The sequence below is a fragment of the Nerophis lumbriciformis genome, linkage group LG28 (assembly GCF_033978685.3).
Source record: "Nerophis lumbriciformis linkage group LG28, RoL_Nlum_v2.1, whole genome shotgun sequence".
Lineage (NCBI taxonomy): Eukaryota > Metazoa > Chordata > Actinopteri > Syngnathiformes > Syngnathidae > Nerophis > Nerophis lumbriciformis.
In genome coordinates this window covers 23,789,589-23,807,927 of record NC_084575.2, presented here as the reverse complement: position 1 = coordinate 23,807,927, position 18,339 = coordinate 23,789,589, and the positions used below count along the sequence as shown (strand labels likewise).

Sequence of the window (18,339 nt, the reverse complement as noted above, 5' to 3'; positions counted from 1 at the left end):
TTTCACTCCCTGACCCGCATTTTCTGCCACCGCAAGCGTGAGTTGGCTTGGCGGTTCCAAGCGTTGTGCGCGGGAGGTCTCGCACAATCCGGGCGGTTCCCCCGGATTTACATGTTTGGCATCCAGCTGTCTCCTCCGCGCCTCGCTTGATTCACACCAGCTGCAGACATGAGTGGACTCTGCTACAGAAACAAAGACCTCCTATCTAGGACTCTGCAAACAGCCCTCATCTCGCAGGCATGTGACCGAGTTTTTTGCTTTCAAGCAAAACGAGGATTAGCCAAAAGGTCGGAAAAGTGGTGTTGAAAAGTAACGATGCCGCCTAATGCAGGAGTAAAATTCTACTGTAAATTAGGTATATAAACATATATATATATATATATATACATATAGACGTGTGTATATATATATGGTTGTGTATATATGTATGTAATATATATATATATATATATATATATATATATATATACAAAACCAGTGAAGTTGGCACGTTGTGTAAATGGTAAATAAAAACAAAATACAATGATTTGCAAATCCTTTTCAACCTATATACAATTGAATAGACTGCAAAGACAAGATACTTAACGTTCGAACTGGAAAACGTTGTTATTTTTTGCAAATATTAGCTCATTTGGAATTTGATGCCTGCAACATGTTTTAAAAAAGCTGGCACGAGTGGCAAAAAAGACTGAGAAAGTTTGAGGAATGCTCGTCAAACACTTATTTGGAACATCCCACAGGTGAAGAGGCTAATTTGGGAGCAGGTGGGTGCCATGATTGGGTATAAAAGCAGCTTCCATGAAAGGCTCAGTCATTCACAAACAAGGATGGGGCGAGGGTCACCACTTTGTGAACAAATGCGTGAGCAAATTGTCGAACAGTTTAAGAACAACATTTCTTAACAAGCTATTGCAAGGAATTTAGGGATTTCACCATCTAAGGTCCATAATATCATCAAAAGGTTCAGAGAACTGTTCAGAGAACTTTGAGAAATCACTACACGTAAGCAATGATATTACGGACCTTGGATCCCTCAGGCGGTACTGCATCGAAAAACCGACATCAGCGTGTAAAGGATATCACCACATGGGCTCAGGAACACTTCAGAAAGCCACTGTCAGCAACTACAGTCGGTCGCTGCATCCGTAAGTGCAAGTTTAAAACTCTACTATGCAAAGCCAAAGCCATTTATCAACAACACCCGGAAACGCCGCCGAGTCCATCTAAGATGGACTGGTGCAAAATGGAAAAGTGTTCTGTGGTCTGACGAGTCCACATTTCAAATTGTTTTTGATTTTATATATATATATATATATATATATATATATATATATATATATATATATATATATATATTTGGGTCGATTTTTCCTAAACAAAACCAGTTTTCTTTTAAATAATTCAACATTTTTTTTTATCAGAGCTGTTTATCTATTTTATAGAGGAATATAGTTAATAATAGAACTGGGACCCAATGTTATTAAAAAAAAAATACTGATTTTAAATCGAGACTCAATTCTGAATCGAATCGAATCATGTGGTGCCCAAAGATTCACAGCCCTAATGTATACATACAAGTGTGTGTGTATGGGGCGGTGACGAAGGTCGCCCTCTAGTGGTGAAACCGGGCGTCGCCCTTATTGTTCCAATGAGGTGGACACACCAAACATTTTGAGTCAAACAGGAAATAATAAGTCGCGAACTTTCTGTTGCTTTTAGGAAGCGTATTAGTTTGCTACGAGCAGCTTAGCAGACAAAGACCATGAGGGTCCAACCACTGCTTTTTAAAAAAAGAAAAACACGCAGAACCAGTTTAGACTTGAGTTCCACGGCATGCAATCTGGTGCTGGTTGCGCAGAAGACACCTGTCAAGACTGCGCATGCGCGGGCGGATGCTACAAGACCCTGCGCTGTGCTCCCTTGGACAAGATTGTACTAGTAGCTCGCTCCTTCGGGTTGCGCAATGTGCACCAGGGGCCGGTGGGGGTGGGGGGAGGTGCACATTGGCGTGGATCTCGTGACTCACCTGTGGAGCTGCACAAGTCATTGCAAGTATGCTCTGCGGTCTGCACACGTTGTTCCACGCAAGACTCGGATGAGAGCATTGGCGTGTAATACACTTTTCCACCACTTGTGGCAGTAATGACAATATCAGACAAACAAGCTAAAGTCATAGAGAAGTTTCTTTATTGACAGTTTAGTGAAGAAATTGTATTTTATTTTTTTAATCAATTTATTTAATTGGTATTTATTTTTGTAATCAGCCTTGATAATAATATTTGTGATGAACACATGCGTCCATATCATTTGACAAGTGTTCAAGTGGGTCAGATAGAATTACTGAATATGATTAGATATTATTCATTTTTGTTTTGACTACTTTTGGATTTTTTGTGTCATGTTTGTGTGTCTTCTCAATTGCTCTGTTGATTGAAGTGAAGTATATTTATATAGCGCTTTTCTCTAGTGACTCAAAGCGCTTTTACATAGTGAAACCCAATATTTAAGTTACATTTAAACCAGTGTGGGTGGCACTGGGAGCAGGTGGTTAAAGCGCCTTGCCCAAGGACACAACGGCAGTGACTAGGATGGCGGAAGCGGGGATCGAACCTGGAACCCTCAAGTCGCTGGCACGGCCGCTCTATACCGCCCCACATTGCTATTCAGAATGTTGCTGGGGCACGGAATTGGAATTGTATTATTATGGTATTATTTTGTTGGACTTATTTAAAAAAAGAAAAAGATAAGATTAGTAATTCAGTGGTTGTGTCCCGAGGTCTTAAAACACAGGTGTCAAACTATTTTATGTGGCCCGTGAAAGCCTGGAAATAAAAATGCTTAATCTTTTCTCACTAAATATATTTTTTCTTTCCCTTTTTGACATTAAAAATCATGTCCTGCATGCAATTACATGTCTTTTAAAACTCAATATTATCAAAATCAAAATATTGTATTATCCATCCATCCATTTTCTACCGCTTGTCCCTTTTGGGGTCGCTGGAGCCTATCTCAGCTGCATTCGGGCGGAAGGCGGGGTACACCCTAGTCATGTATTCCAATTTTATTTTATTTTTTAAATAAAAGATAAATACTGTACTTAAATATCTGCTTGATTTATAAAGTAAAATAAATGATCAATCAAATTGTAGACTGTAAAATTGACAATAGATTTTACGGTTAAATTCCGCCGACTGAGTTTTTTTTACCGTAAATTCAACGTTGGTACGTTTTTTTTCCATATACAGTAAGACAATACAACATTAAAAACAAAAAAAAATTAAAACAAGATTTTACTGTAAAAAAGCTCTGTTGCGGCCTCCAAGTGAAAAAGTTTGGGGACCCCTGATCTACGCAATACTCCAAAACAAATTGATATTATGGGAAATGGCTGCAAGCAGGGGCGTCACTAGCTTTTAAGGACAGGGGGGGCTTAGCCCCCAGGAGATGCACAGGATGCGAGTGAACGTTACGCACAAGCACAAAACTTCACAAACGGCTAACAAAGACTTAGAAATTATTCATTGTTATTATTATTATTTTTTTTTAAATGCACGGGATGAAATGAAATGCTCCCCGGGACGATGGCTTTTAACCATTTTTTTTCTTTTTATGTATTTACCGGTATTCATTTTACATTTTATATTAAATGTCTTGGTTTTTCCTCCCTCTGAAAACCCTATGAAATGTTTAACAAGTCATCCTATAATAATACAACAGCTATTAATGTAATAATACAATAAAACAAATATATTTAATGATGTTTTTTTTCATTATTTTAACAATAGGCTAATGTACATTACTTTATATAGATTCTACAAGAAACACAAAACTTAAAAACTAAATTGTTTACAATTGTACACACAAGGTTTCGTGCAGCTTCACTCATTGTAAAGGAAGATAATGTGCTTCGTACACCTGCAGGACCGCAAGCAAGGTCGCAGAGAAAATGCGGACTGGAATTTGAGTGATGTGGGCATTTTCTATATGAACAAGTGGAATGGATTGGATACCGACGCACTAAAGGGGCGCTCTACCTTACGCTAAGTGAGGGGAAACTGAGTGAATAATAACAGGTTATATGATTATTTATTTAAACTCATATTCGGGCCACTTTTTAATGAATATGTCAGCATGTATTTGTAAAAAAAAACAAAAAACACCAAATTATTTATGGGGGCTTAAAAATATTTTAGGGGGGCTTGAGCCCCCCTAAAATAGGCCTAACAACGCCAATGGCTGCAAGATTCATTCTCAGTCGCAAACAACACATAAAGAGAACTTGTCAGTGACATTTCCGACATGTGTAAACTATGGGTAACTTTAACATCCAACACGAGTTAAGAGTAATATCAAGTTTGAAGCTCATATTTGAAAGGATGTGCAGTGCAGAAATGTCTCACTGCCGCCATTAAATCTGATGATCAAATTGTCGATCGTAATTCAGCTGTGTGTGAACGACTTCACGCTGATGTCTACACCTAGTAAAAAGTAGCGGACACGGTCCTCCCCGGACTTCCATGAATCCCCACGCTGAGCAGTTTTACTATAACGTAGCACGGCCCATCGATTAGCATTGGCCGAGCTAATAAGTCACCCAGAGGGCTGCGTCAGGATGAAACACTGGAAGGGGTGCGGTTGGAATACTAATGGCTGAAGACCTCACACTGCTTTGAAGTCTTTACTTTTCAACTATGACTCACATATTCCATTCGTCATGGTTTCAAAACAAAGCAGCTATATTTTCGCTTCAATTGCAAATACTTTGTTTTTTTCCACATCAATACAAAAGGGTTACGAAATACAGTAAATCTCTGATATTGGCAAATTACGGTGGACACACCATAAAAAAAAACTAATAATGTCTACAAACCCTGTTTCCATATGAGTTGGGAAATTGTGTTAGATGTAAATATAAACGGAATACAATGATTTGCAAATCATTTTCAACCCATATTCAGTTGAATATGCTACAAAGACAACATATTTGATGTTCAAACTCATGAACTTTATTTTTTTTTTGCAAATAATAATTAACTTAGAATTTCATGGCTGCAACACGTGCCAAAGTAGTTGGGAAAGGGCATGTTCACCACTGTGTTACATCACCTTTTCGTTTAACAACACTCAATAAACGATTGGGAACTGAGGAAAGTTGAAGCTTTGAAAGTGGAATTTTTTCCCATTCTTGTTTTATGTAGAGCTTCAGTCGTTCAACAGTCCGGGGTCTCCGCTGTCGTGTTTTACGCTTCATAATGTGCCACACATTTTCGATGGGAGACAGGTCTGGACTGCAGGCGGGCCAGGAAAGCACCCGCATTCTTTTTTTTACAAAGCCACGCTGTTGTAACACGTGCTGAATGTGGCTTGGCATTGTCTTGCTGAAATAAGCAGGGGCGTCCATGAAAAAGACGGCGCTTAAATGGCAGCATATGTTGCTCCAAAACCTGTATGTACCTTTCAGCATTAATGGTGCCTTCACAGATGTGTAAGTTACCCATGCCTTGGGCACTAATACACCCCCATACCATCACAGATGCTGGCTTTTCAACTTTGCGTCGATAACAGTCTGGATGGTTCGCTTCCCCTTTGGTCCAGATGACACAATGTCGAATATTTCCAAAAACAATTTGAAATGTGGACTCGTCAGACCACAGAACACTTTTCCACTTTGAATCAGTCCATCTTAGATGATTTCGGGCCCAGAAAAGCCGGCGGCGTTTCTGGATGTTGTTGATAAATGGCTTTCGCTTTGCATAGTAGAGCTTTAACTTGCACTTACAGATGTAGCGACGACACAGTGGTTTTCTGAAGTGTTCCTGAGCCCATGTGGTGATATCCTTTAGAGATTGATGTCGGTTTTTGATACAGTGCCGTCTGAGGGATCGAAGGTCACGGTCATTCAATGTTGGTTTCCGGCCATGCCGCTTACGTGGAGTGATTTCTCCAGATTCTCTGAACCTTTTGATGATATTATGGACCGTAGATGTTGAAATCCCTAAATTTCTTGCAATTGCACTTTGAGAAACGTTGTTCTTAAACTGTTTGACTATTTGCTGACACAGTTGTGGACAAAGGGGTGTACCTCGCCCCATCCTTTCTTGTGAAAGACTGAGCATTTTTTGGGAAGCTGTTTTTATACCCAATCATGGCACCCACCTGTTCCCAATTAGCCTGCACACCTGTGGGATGTTCCAAATAAGTGTTTGATGAGCATTCCTCAACTTTATCAGTATTTAATGCCACCTTTCCCAACTTCTTTGTCACGTGTTGCTGGCATCAAATTCGAAATGTAATGATTATTTGCAAAAAAAAAAGTGTTTATCAGTTTGAACATCAAATATGTTGGAGTATAAGTCGCTCCGGAGTTAAGTCGCACCGAAAATGCATAATAAAGAAGGAAAAAACATATATAAGTCGCACTGGAGTATAAGTCTCATTTTTTGGGGAAATTTATTTGATAAAACCCAACACCAAGAATAGACTTTTGAAAGGCAATTTAAAATAAACAAAGAATAGTGAACAACAGGCTAAATAATGAGCTAAATAATATTATTTGATATTTTACGGTAATGTAATAACATATATAGTAAATATGTCCCTGGACACATGAGGACTTTGAATATGACCAATGTATGATCCTGTAACTACTTGGTATCGGATCGATACCTGCATTTGTGGCATCATCCAAAACTAAGAATAAGTGATTATTACATTTTAAAATAAGTGTAGATAGAACATGTTAATATAGCTATATATTAACAGTAAATAAACAGTGGATTAATATTAAATTGTTATAGTTTGTCACTCATAATGTTGACAAAATAATAGAATGGAAAATGACACAATATGTTACTGCATACGTCAGCAGCTAAATTAGGAGGCTTTGTTTGTTTACTTACTACTAAAAGACAAGTTGTCTAGTATGTTCACTATTTTATTTAAAGACAAAATTGTTCTTCGATTGCAATAATAAACATATGTTTAATGTACGCTGAGATTTTTTGTTTAAAAAAAGCCAATAATGCCATTTTTTGTGGTCCCCTTTATTTAGAAAAGTATTGAAATACATTTTGGTACATATTGGTGTCGGGACAAACCTACGCGCTTGTGATTAAAGTGCTAGTTGCTAGTGATTAACAGCACAATGCTGTTATTACTCAAGAACAAGGAACCTTTAGGGCCAGTTTATTGTAAAATACAATCATAATTTCATATAAGATATACAGTATAAGTAGGGGTCCCTGCTCCGTCTCTCCATCCGTTTGGCTGTCTTTGACCTGGAAAATGTTGAAGACCCCTGCTTTCGAACGTTTTGTTTGCATGTTTTGTGCTCCTTTATCAAGTTTTTAGTTTCTGCCAGAGTTGTTGTGTTTTCAGAGAGTAATAAAAGACTTAGGGAGTAGCCTTGTCGGAGTGGAATACCTGTGGGTTTGACATGTCTGCTGCACTCCTAAACACACGAGAAGACATCGCTCCAGGCACACACTCGCTGGGACGGTTCAGACACGCACGGTTGAAGATCTCTGGGAAAGTCAAGTGTTGTCTTGTCCTTTCGTCGTCACTCCTTCATTTTGGCCTCCAGGAAAGACTGAAACTTTTGCAAGTTCTCCTCTTGCTGACCGAGCGTCTCCAGCAAAATGCCCATGGGTGACCTTTTTAGTCCGGCGCACTCAATTTTGTTCTCCAGCTTATTTTTCATGTTGCGGAGGCGAAAGGAGGAATGGGCCAACACCACTGAAAAGAGGAGAGAGTTATGAAAGTGTTGACTTTGTAGGTCTAATACAGTGGTTCTTAACCTGGGTTCGATCGAACCCTAGGAGTTTGGTGAGTTGGCCTCTGGGGTTCGCCGGAGCCTCCACCGCAGAGGACTACGTGTAAATAAAAACGTCTCCCTATCGGCGTATTATGGATACCCCCAAACAATGTTCCCTCTAATTTTCCATATGCGTGGACCTAATCAGTGGCCTAGTGGTTTAGAGTGTCCGCCAAGAGATCGGTAGGATGTGAGTTCAAACCCCGGCCGAGTCTTACCAAAGACTATAAAAATGGGACCCATTACCTCCCTGCTTGGCACTCAGCATCAAGGGTTGGAATTGGGGGTTAAATCACCAAAAATGATTCCCGGGCACGGCACCGCTGCTTCCCACTGCTCCCCTCACCTCCCAGGGGGCGAACGAGGGGATGGGTCAAATGCAGAGGACAAATTTCACCACACCTCGTGTGTGTGTGTGACAATCATTGGTACTTTAACTTAGATGTGCACACTGTGGCAACACCAGCAGCACACCTGTCCCAAACCTGACTAAATACAGGCATGTGATTTGACCACAATGAAAAAGACTGAAAACATTTCAGGGAGTCTGGGGGACCGAAGCTCCTGGTTTTTCACCAATTTAACATGCTAAAATTAACAAAGACAGCACCAATTGAAGAAAATATTTTAGTGTTTAAAGACATGAAAACATCATTAATAGAACATACCTTGCTTCAAGTTGTTTCATATGTTTTTGGCGTTTTGCATGTACTTCCAAAGCCTTGAAACCTCGTGATCCATAGTCAATATTATCATGACACACCACGTGCACAAAACCTTTCCGGGACGATCGATTTTCCGAATAAAATCACCGAACAAAGTCGTAACTTCCTTCTTCCCAACAGTATCAGTGATTTCCCTTTCCATCCAGTCCCATCGAAACTTATTTTTGACATGTTTATCAATTTCTTTTACTCGTAAAGCGTCCTTTCTCTCGAGAACCGACATCGTTTACATATGGAAAATGGCGGTAATAACCATTATGAATGATGACGTTATTAGCGTCATCATTCATAACAGATGTCCTGATTGGTCACAAGGAACATATCGACCAATCAACTACGGCGTAATATAAACTATGTCTCGAATCTTGATTTAGGGTCGGAAAAAAAAAACGGAAAAACGGGAGATAATTATTTTTTTTCCCCCGAGATTAAAAAAGGCGGAATTCCGACTTTAGACGGAAAAATCACATGCCTGTAAATACCAAGTTAATGACCCCAAAAGGGACAAGCGGTAGAAAATGGATGGATGGATGGATGTTTTATTATTATAATCAAATGACAGCAGTTATTTGAATGGTATTATTTTCTAATATGTGTTTTGGCCCACTTACAATGACAATAACAAAAAAAAAATTTTTTTCATGAGCTGTGTACTAGTATTGTATGTCTGGGTGGCGGTCCTGCTTTGGAAATATTTTTTACCCCTTTCCGATATCGCATTTAGTTCCCACTAAAACATTCACATTGCACAATGAGATGTAAACACGGGATCATGTATACATTCCTGTAACTTTCTGTTTGTAACATATATCTTTATTAGTATTTCTTTAATATACCGTATTTTTCGGAGTATAAGTCGCACCGGAGTATAAGTCGCACCTGCCGAAAATGCATAATAAAGAAGGAAAAAAACATATGTAAGTCGCACTGGAGCCCGGCCAAACTATGAAAAAAAACTGCGACTTATAGTCGTAGTATTAATCATTTCATGATTAATATTTATAAATTAAGATTAAATTAAGAAAAAATAAAAAAAAATCACTAAAGAAGGGTTTGGTGAATGCGCATATGAAACTGGTGGGGTTCAGTACCTCCAACAAGGTTAAGAACCACTGGTCTAATATGATTGTGTGGACCTTACGGGTGAGAGGTAATGTGATTGCCGTCATAAACACCATCACGCTCCCTAGTAAGGATATTAACACGTAGCTTGCCACCATGACGGCCAGCACAAAGGCCACGGGGCTCCGCCTCTTGAAGTTGGAGACCACGGTTCTGTTCTCCGCGGCCCACACGGAGCCCAGAAAGACTCCTGATACGACAGCCATGGCGGTGAACATCCCCAGGGGGTTCAGGAACCTGCAGCACACAAGAGCAGCAAAACATGGATGTGGTTTTTCATGCAGATTCCAATGTGGTCGCTATCGCCGCCGTGTGGTGAAAGTAAATCATTACAACGCAATGGGCAAAACATCCATCCATCCATTTTCTACCGCTCATAATTGTAGTAATTTGATGTCTCGTAGCCTCGTCCTGAACAAAAACAAAAGGCAGACAGAATTGTTCACTGGTTTTTAAAGTATTAAACAATTTGACTTACAAAACCTATTAAATGGAAAAAAAGGTATGTACCTTTGTCCTAAATTAGGTATAACTTTACATACTTCCTCGCCAGGCACTTTCTTTGTGGCTAATCCACTGTTGGCATGCCGCAGCTGTGATGTCATCAAGGGTCATGTCGGCGACCTTAAGAAGTGTTAATCTGGAATTTAAACTTTCCAAGTCAATAACGTGACCTGTGGACTTGCTACTCTGGAGGATAATGTCAGCAAACCAAAGTTTGACCATCTTTGGACTCCAATGAACTTGCACAAGTATGATGTAGGGCTGGGAGATATGGCTAAAAACTATCATGATATAAAAGTTTTAAATTGTTCCATATCGATATTTTTCATGACCTATCGAAAATAGAGACCGGGAGAAAACTGTATTAAAGGTATACTACCGTATTTTTCGAAGTATAAGTCGCTCCGGAGTATAAGTCGCACCGGCCGAAAATACATAACAAAGAAGGAAAAAAACATATATAAGTCGCATTTTGGGGGGAAATTTATTTGATAAAACCCAACACCAAGAATAGACATTTGAAAGGCAATTTAAAATAAACAAAGAATAGTGAACAACAGGCTAAATAATGAGCTAAATAATATTATTTGATATTTTACGGTAATGTGTTGATAATGGGCTCTGTACCGAGGATGTCGTTGTGGCTTGTGCAGCCCTTTGAGACACTTGTGATTTAGGGCTATATAAATAAACATTGATTGATTGATTGAATAATTTCAGACATAAGTCGCTGCTGAGTATAAGTCGCACCCCCGGCCAAACTATGAAAAAAACTGCGACTTATAGTCCGAAAAGTACGGTAATTATAATCCTTTCAGCTATCGAGGCAAAAAAAGGAAAGGAAATGTCAACACAACCATGAAAAACACTCAATCAATGTAAACAAAATTCTAAAATCACATTCAACATTTAACAATAAGCTCTTAGGGTGCAAAAATTAAGGCAATAAATGCTTAATAAAGTGTAAACATAAAGGAATCTGAGAAAAGCTATTTTTTGCAGGTTTAGTGCCTGGAAGTTTCAGCGGTGCTCTAAAGGGTGAGCTAAGGTGGTCTACATTGGCCTGACTATGGTCTGTTTACAAAAATCCCCCCAAAAATGCCATTCTGTGACTATTGTCAACGACAAATTTTATTGTCGACAATGTCGACTAATCGTCGTAGCCCGTATTGTGAAGAGAAACTACTGTGTCTCTGACTCATACTTGCCAACCCTCCCGGATTTTCCGGGAGACTCCCGAAATTCAGCGCCTCTCTCGAAAACCTCCCGGGACAAATTTTCTCCCGAAAATCTCCCGAAATTCAGGCGGAGCTGGAAGCCACGCCCCCTCCAGCTCCATGCGGACCTGAGTGACGTGTCAACAGCCTGTATTCACGTCTGCTTTCCCACAACACACGTTATAACTGTAGAATGATGGAGGGCGAGTTCTTGGTTTCTTATGTGGGTTTATTGTTAGGCAGTTTCATTAACGTCCTCCCAGCGCGGTAACAACACACAACAACAGCAGTCATGTTTTATTCTACCGTAAAGCAGTTCGTCTGCCGTAAACAGCAATGTTGTTGCAATATATTGAGTTGGAGGCAATAACCAGGCGAGGTGATGAAGTATGTCTCTTTACTGTAGACTTCAGAACAGACTCACACACTTGACGTCAGGTGCGCAACACCACGTAAATCGTTGGCCAACCAAAAAGTAACTCCAGTACGCTATAGCCAACATTCACCAGGAGACGGCAACAGACAAACATAGATCACTCTATAACATTCCTCCCCTTTTAGAAATGGAGAAGTTACTCAAAAGAAATAAACAACCCAACTAAAAAATGCAGCAGCTCAATTAAAAAACTGTACTTAAGCCACATTCTTTTTTTTTTTTTTTAGTACTGAACTCTTAACCCTCATTTGTAAACAATAACATGCTTATTATACAAACAGTATTTGTACACCTTTAACACAGATTTTTATACTGTCTTCAGAGATTCAGTTTTTTTGGTGGTACTCGAAACCTTTCTGGGTACCTGCGAAAGGGTGTTCAGCATGGCTAGAAAAATAGTGACAGAGAATAGAATAAGGATGGACAATTCAACCCTTAACTCAACAATGAGTAGATGAGTGTTATGTGTGTGTGTATATGTGTAAATAAATGAACACTGAAATTCAAGTATTTCTTTTATTTATATATATATATATATATATATATATATATATATATATATATATATATATATATATAGCTAGCTAGAATCCACTGAAAGTCAAGTATTATTTCTTATATATATATACATATATATATATATATATATATTTCATATATATATATATATATATATATATGAAATACTTGACTTGGTGAATTCTAGCTGTAAATATACTCCTCCCCTCTTAGCCACGCCCCCAACCACGCCCCCGCCCCACCCCGATCACATCCCCCCGCCCCACCTCCAGAAATCGGAGGTGTCAAGGTTGGCAAGTATGCTCTGACTGCTTCATTACCTTCCATCAATCATAGGTGAAAGTCCAGTATTGGATATTCTGTCAGTATTGGGTTTAAACTTTGACACAGTGGCTTTTTATATTGTTTGGTTTACTATGTTGACTGATTTGGATGAGAGCATCTCATGGTTTCATCTATGTTATTTCCCCACACAATAGGGAGCAATGTGCGAGAACATGGCTGTAGGGAAGGTCTAAAGTAAAGGTAAACAACAGTGTCCGTTCTCGCAAAAACATCCACAGTGATAACATGTAAAGTGTAAGAACATTTTCTAGTTAAAAACATGACTACCTTGCTCATTTTGCAAAGCGGACCTTGTTTTTATGGCAGTGCATCTGTGATACGCGAGCATTTAATGCGGAGGCATGATGTGGGACGTCTGCAGGGAGGATGCAGTCTCAACCTCGGTATGAGTGTTCGCTTATACCTTGCTAGCTAGCTAAGAAATGCGAGACAGAGTTGTGTGAAAAATAACTTAACTATCATTTTAGCCAAAGTCCGCCAGCTAAATGTAGTCTACATCAATTCAAGTACCTTTTATAGCAGCGTCAATTTGCAATGCCCTAAAAAGAGCACAATAACAAACGCAAACGGGCGCACAAACACACACACAAACAGGCAGGCACCAATGCGGAGGTACAGTATTATAAGATTCAACATACAATCTATTAAATAGCCAACATTTTAAGATTTAATCGAAGATACACTTCTACATATTGAGTCTATTAGAGTGTTAAAACTTCCAAGAGTTAATCAATAGTCAATAAATCAGTGTGCAGCTTTATAAACTTCACAAAACGCATAGTTTGTGTTTTGTTTACATTGCCGCTATTTTAACTGTATTTTTAAATACATAAACAAGGTTAATTGTTTGTTTGTTTTTAGCAATTTGCCTTTCCTTTCTTTTAAATTGTCTTTTTAATAGTAATTTGAATGTTTGTAACAGCTGAATGAGCAGCACAGTTACAGTAAAAGTAAATATTTACGAATTAATTAGTCATTCGTGGCACATGTTTGTGCGCCATGCAAACGTTACCCACCTTGCAAAGATTGTAATAAATCCATTAGAAGAAGACAGCCGAGATTTCTCTATAGAATCTCCTCTCTGGTCAACAAAAGCACCATGAGGATTCTAGCGGGAACTCTCATTCAACCCTTTTTCGATTACGCATGCACCTCCTGGTACCCTAGCACCTCCAAAACCCTCAAATCTAGACTCCAAACATCCCAGAACAAGCTAGTCAGATTACTTCTAGACCTCCACCCCAGATCACACCTCACTCCTACCCACTTCTCCAAAGTGGGCTGGCTCAGCGTGGAGGACAGAGTAAAACAACTTGCACTGAGCCTAGTCTATAAAATCCGCTACACCTTCCTGATACCGAAGTACATGTCAAACTACTTCCTTAAAGGGGAACATTATCACAATTTCAGAAGGGTTAAAACCATTAAAAATCAGTTCCCAGTGGCTTATTTTATTTTTCGAAGTTTTTTTCAAAATTTTACCCATCACGCAATATCCCTAAAAAAAGCTTCAAAGTGCCTGATTTTAACCATCGTTATATACACCCGTCCATTTTCCTGTGACGTCACACAGTGATGCCAATACAAACAAACATGGCGGATAGAACAGCAAGTTTATAGCGACATTAGCTCGGATTCAGACTCGGATTTCAGCGGCTTAAGCAATTCAACAGATTACGCATGTATTGAAACGGATGGTTGTAGTGTGGAGGCAGGTAGCGAAAACGAAATTGAAGAAGAAACTGAAGCTATTGAGCCATATCGGTTCGAACCGTATGCAAGCGAAACCGACGAAAACGACACGACAGCCAGCGACACGGGAGAAAGCGAGGACGAATTCGGCGATCGCCCTCTAACCAATGATTGGTATGTGTTTGTTTGGCATTAAAGGAAACTAACAACTATGAACTAGGTTTACAGCATATGAAATACATTTGGCAACAACATGCACTTTGAGAGTGCAGACAGCCCATTTTTCATCAATTAATATATTCTGTAGATATACGCTCATCCGCTCTCTTTTCCTGGGGGTCTGGCGGCAGATTTCTTTGACTTTATCGTTGGAAATGCATCTGCTTTGAGTGTCGCAGGATATCCACACATTCTTGCCATCTCTGTCGTAGCATAGCTTTCGTCGGTAAAGTGTGCGGAACAAACGTCCAATTTCTTGCCACTTTTGCATCTTTGGGCCACTGGTGCAACTTGAATCCGTCCCTGTTCGTGTTGTTACACCCTCCGACAACACACCGACGAGGCATGATGTCTCCAAGGTACGGAAAACAGTCGAAAAAACGGAAAATAACAGAGCTGATTTGACTCGGTGTTTGTAATGTGTTTGAGAAAATGGCGGATTGCTTCCCGATGTGACGTCACGTTGTGACGTCATCGCTCCGAGAGCGAATAATAGAAAGGCGTTTAATTCGCCAAAATTCACCCATTTAGAGTTCGGAAATCGGTTAAAAAAATATATGGTCTTTTTTCTGCAACATCAAGGTATATATTGACGCTTACATAGGTCTGGTGATAATGTTCCCCTTTAATGACCGCCATCACCACAACACTAGGGGGAGCTCCACTAACCACGTTATTGTCACACCGCGGTGAGGGATGTCTTGTCTTGGTTTTTTCTGTCTTGTGATGTGCATGTTTTAGTTTGAAAAGTAACTCTCCTCTCGTTTCAGGTCACTTGCCCTTCCTTTTGTGTCATCAGTCTGACGTCATCCCGATTCCCTAATTGTTTCCACCTGTTCCCTATTACCCTCATGTGTCTTATAAGCCCACTCCTTCCTTTGTTCTGTGCCAGATTGTTTCGTTTATTCGTACTCTCTAGCATCCATGCCCATGTCCATGCCTTGTCTTGCCTTGCTTCGTCTTGTGCTTATGTTCTTTGATTCTGAATCCCTTCGTTGCTATTTTGAGTTTTCCTTTCTTCCTCCTCAGCAGAGTGATTTTTTGTTATTTAGTTTATTCAGCCGAAGTGGTAAGTTTCAGTTATTTTTCATTCTTTCCTCACATTTTTGAGTGACAATTTTTGTTATTAGATTAGATAGTATAGAATTTTTCATAGTTGTTGTTTCTTCCTCCTGTTGGAGCGTTTTTTGTTTATACATTTTATAGCATATATTAATTATAGTTCGTCTTTGCTTTTGTGTTTTCCTCCGTTCGGAGCGAATTTTGGTTGTTCCTATTTTTTGGAACCTTTTTTGCCGTTAGTTTTTGGATAAATAGATATTGTAATCCTTGACTTTGGAGGCGAAAAGGAAGCTGTCAAAATAAAAGCCTGTCTAAGTTCCCTACTCTGCATCTGAGTCCTATCCTTTTACCAAGCCGTGACAGTTATACCCAGATTCCGATCTAACAAAGGTCTTAACTCATTCTCTTTCTATGCCACATCAATATGGAATGCACTCCCAACAGGTGTAAAAGAAAGGGTATCTCTATCCTCCTTCAAAACCGCACTAAAACAACACCTACAGGCAACTTCAACCCTAAACTAACACCCTCCCTTCCACATCCCACCTCCCCGGATTGTAAATAATCAAATGTAGATACTTATTCTTATGCTTTCTGATCTCTCTCTCTCTCTCTGTTTGTCCACTACTTGCTGTACATATCCTACCAAGTCAGTCCTACACTGTTCCAATGTCCATTTCTCTGATGATGCAAATGTTGATGACTGAAGTGTTGATATCAACCAAACCTAACCCCCCCTCCCCTCCATATCCCACACCCCGGATTGTAAATAATGTAAATAATTCAATGTACATACTCTGATGATTATCTTGTGTGATGACTGCATCATGATGATAGTATACTGTATATCTGTATCATGAATCAATTTAAGTGGACCCCGACTTAAACAAGTTGAAAAACGTATTCGGGTGTTACCATTTAGTGGTCAATTGTACGGAATATGTACTTCACTGTGCAATCTACTAATAAAAGTTTCAATCAATCAAAAAAAAAATCAAAAGCCCGCTGTTTCCTTTAACTTGGACACACCTCTATACCTTTGGCCATTCTAAGACAGTCATTTTCAGGAGTTATCTCACCCTCTGAGAAGTTTTGCTTATGTTTTCCAATGTTGTAAAAAAAAAAAAGGTGGAGAATAAATATTACATTTCAACATTTCTGTCAACGAAGAGTTGCCTCAGCCTGCGAGACATAGTCATTTTGATAGTAGGCTAATATAGACACTTACGTCATGTGTTGCCTTCATTTTAAGACTTATATACGGCTTTTCATTTTTTGCAGCTCCATACAGATTTGTTTGTTGTATTTTTGGTCCAATATGGCTCTTTCAACGGTTTGGGTTGTCGACTCCCTGATACAGTATATCATACTTGCCAACCTTGAGACCTCCGATTTCGGGAGGTGGGGGGCGTGGCCGGGGGTGGGGTGGGGCGTGGTTAAGAGGGGAGGAGTATATTGACAGCTAAATGCACCAAGTCAAGTATTTCATACATATATATATATAAATAAAATAAAGACCTGACTTTCAGTGAATTCTAGCTATATATATATATATATATATATATATATATATATATATATATATATATATATATATATATATATATATATATATATATATATATATATATATATATACACATCCTGAAAATATGCAAACAAAACTGTGTATAGATAATTGATACTTCAAACTTGCATAAATAAATCTTAAGGAATATAACATAACTTGGCTTCTGAGAGCTTCAAAATGTAATGAATGAAATGCTAAAATTGTTGATAAACAAGCAATTATTTTAATAATTAAATATGGTCATTTTAAATGAATTATTATGATAATTTAAAATTAATTATTTCAAATATGTTTATTTTAATGTATAATTCTATGGCGGGATGTAATAAGGAGTCAGAAAAAATACAAATAAAAATACAATTAATTTTGATGTTTTTAGCAAAATATAGTAAACATTTATTTATTTTTTAAATTAATAAATATATTTATTTTTAGGTAAGATAAACATAATAATACAATTCATCCCTAGTCTGGATGATTTAGTTCTTGTCACCCTGTTGTCCTCCCGTCTTGAAAAAAGGCTGTCCTCACTCAGGTCCGCAAGGACCTGGAGGGGGCGTGGCCTCCAACTCGGCTGAAAATCGAGAGATTTTCGGGAGAATATTTGTCCCGGGAGGTTTTCGGGTGAGGCGCTGAATTTCGGCAGTCTCCCGGAAAATTCGGGAGGGTTGGCAAGTATGCAGTATATCCAAAGTAGCACTTCCTGTGTGCAAACGTTAAAAGGGTTGTATAGCAGCTGCCACCACAAATACAAAAACTACCGCATATCAAACGGTAAATTGGTTACAATTAATATTTCACATTGATACAAATATTTGTTTTTCAGAAGTAAAAAAACGAGTGAAGCGCGGATGTCAACACAGTCAACTTACCCGACAATACAAAAAACTCCGACAGCCACGGCCAAATAATTAGTTTGATAGTAGAGCAAGTTACTGACAACTCTGTTATTCCATCTCGCCATATCTTTCACGTCCGGTTTGGCGAATCTTTCCCACCCGGGAAAGAAGTCGTCCCATGGTCTCAGCGGTGTCACTTCGACTCCAGCCATTTTTTTCCGCTCCTTTGCCGTGTTGACCACTAATCTGACAGTTAGGCAGCAGCAGTTCTCGTGA

At 39.0% G+C, this 18,339-nt stretch overlaps 1 protein-coding gene across 1 annotated transcript; it reads right to left on the bottom strand.

The window, feature by feature from the left end:
* Positions 1–7,169: 7,169 nt before the first annotated feature.
* On the bottom strand, positions 7,170–18,339 carry arl6ip5a (ADP-ribosylation factor-like 6 interacting protein 5a). The gene is made up of 3 exons (XM_061923919.1): positions 18,097–18,339; positions 9,680–9,897; positions 7,170–7,734 (listed from the first exon to the last, which is right to left on the bottom strand). The coding sequence occupies exons 1-3, from the start codon at positions 18,273–18,275 to the stop codon at positions 7,559–7,561; spliced, it is 573 nt and encodes a 190-aa protein (XP_061779903.1). The 5' UTR covers positions 18,276–18,339; the 3' UTR covers positions 7,170–7,558.

What these genes read in the sequence shown, in the direction of transcription:
- arl6ip5a (XM_061923919.1), bottom strand. Translation starts at nt 18,275, where the DNA reads ATGGCTGGAGTCGAAGTGACACCGCTGAGACCATGGGACGACTTCTTT. An exon ending in GGAGTTTTTTGTATTGTCGG is followed by an intron (nt 9,898 to 18,096) that starts GTAAGTTGACTG and finishes TGTGTGCTGCAG; the next exon opens with GTTCCTGAACCCCCTGGGGA. An exon ending in AATCACATTACCTCTCACCC is followed by an intron (nt 7,735 to 9,679) that starts GTAAGGTCCACA and finishes TCCTCTTTTCAG; the next exon opens with TGGTGTTGGCCCATTCCTCC.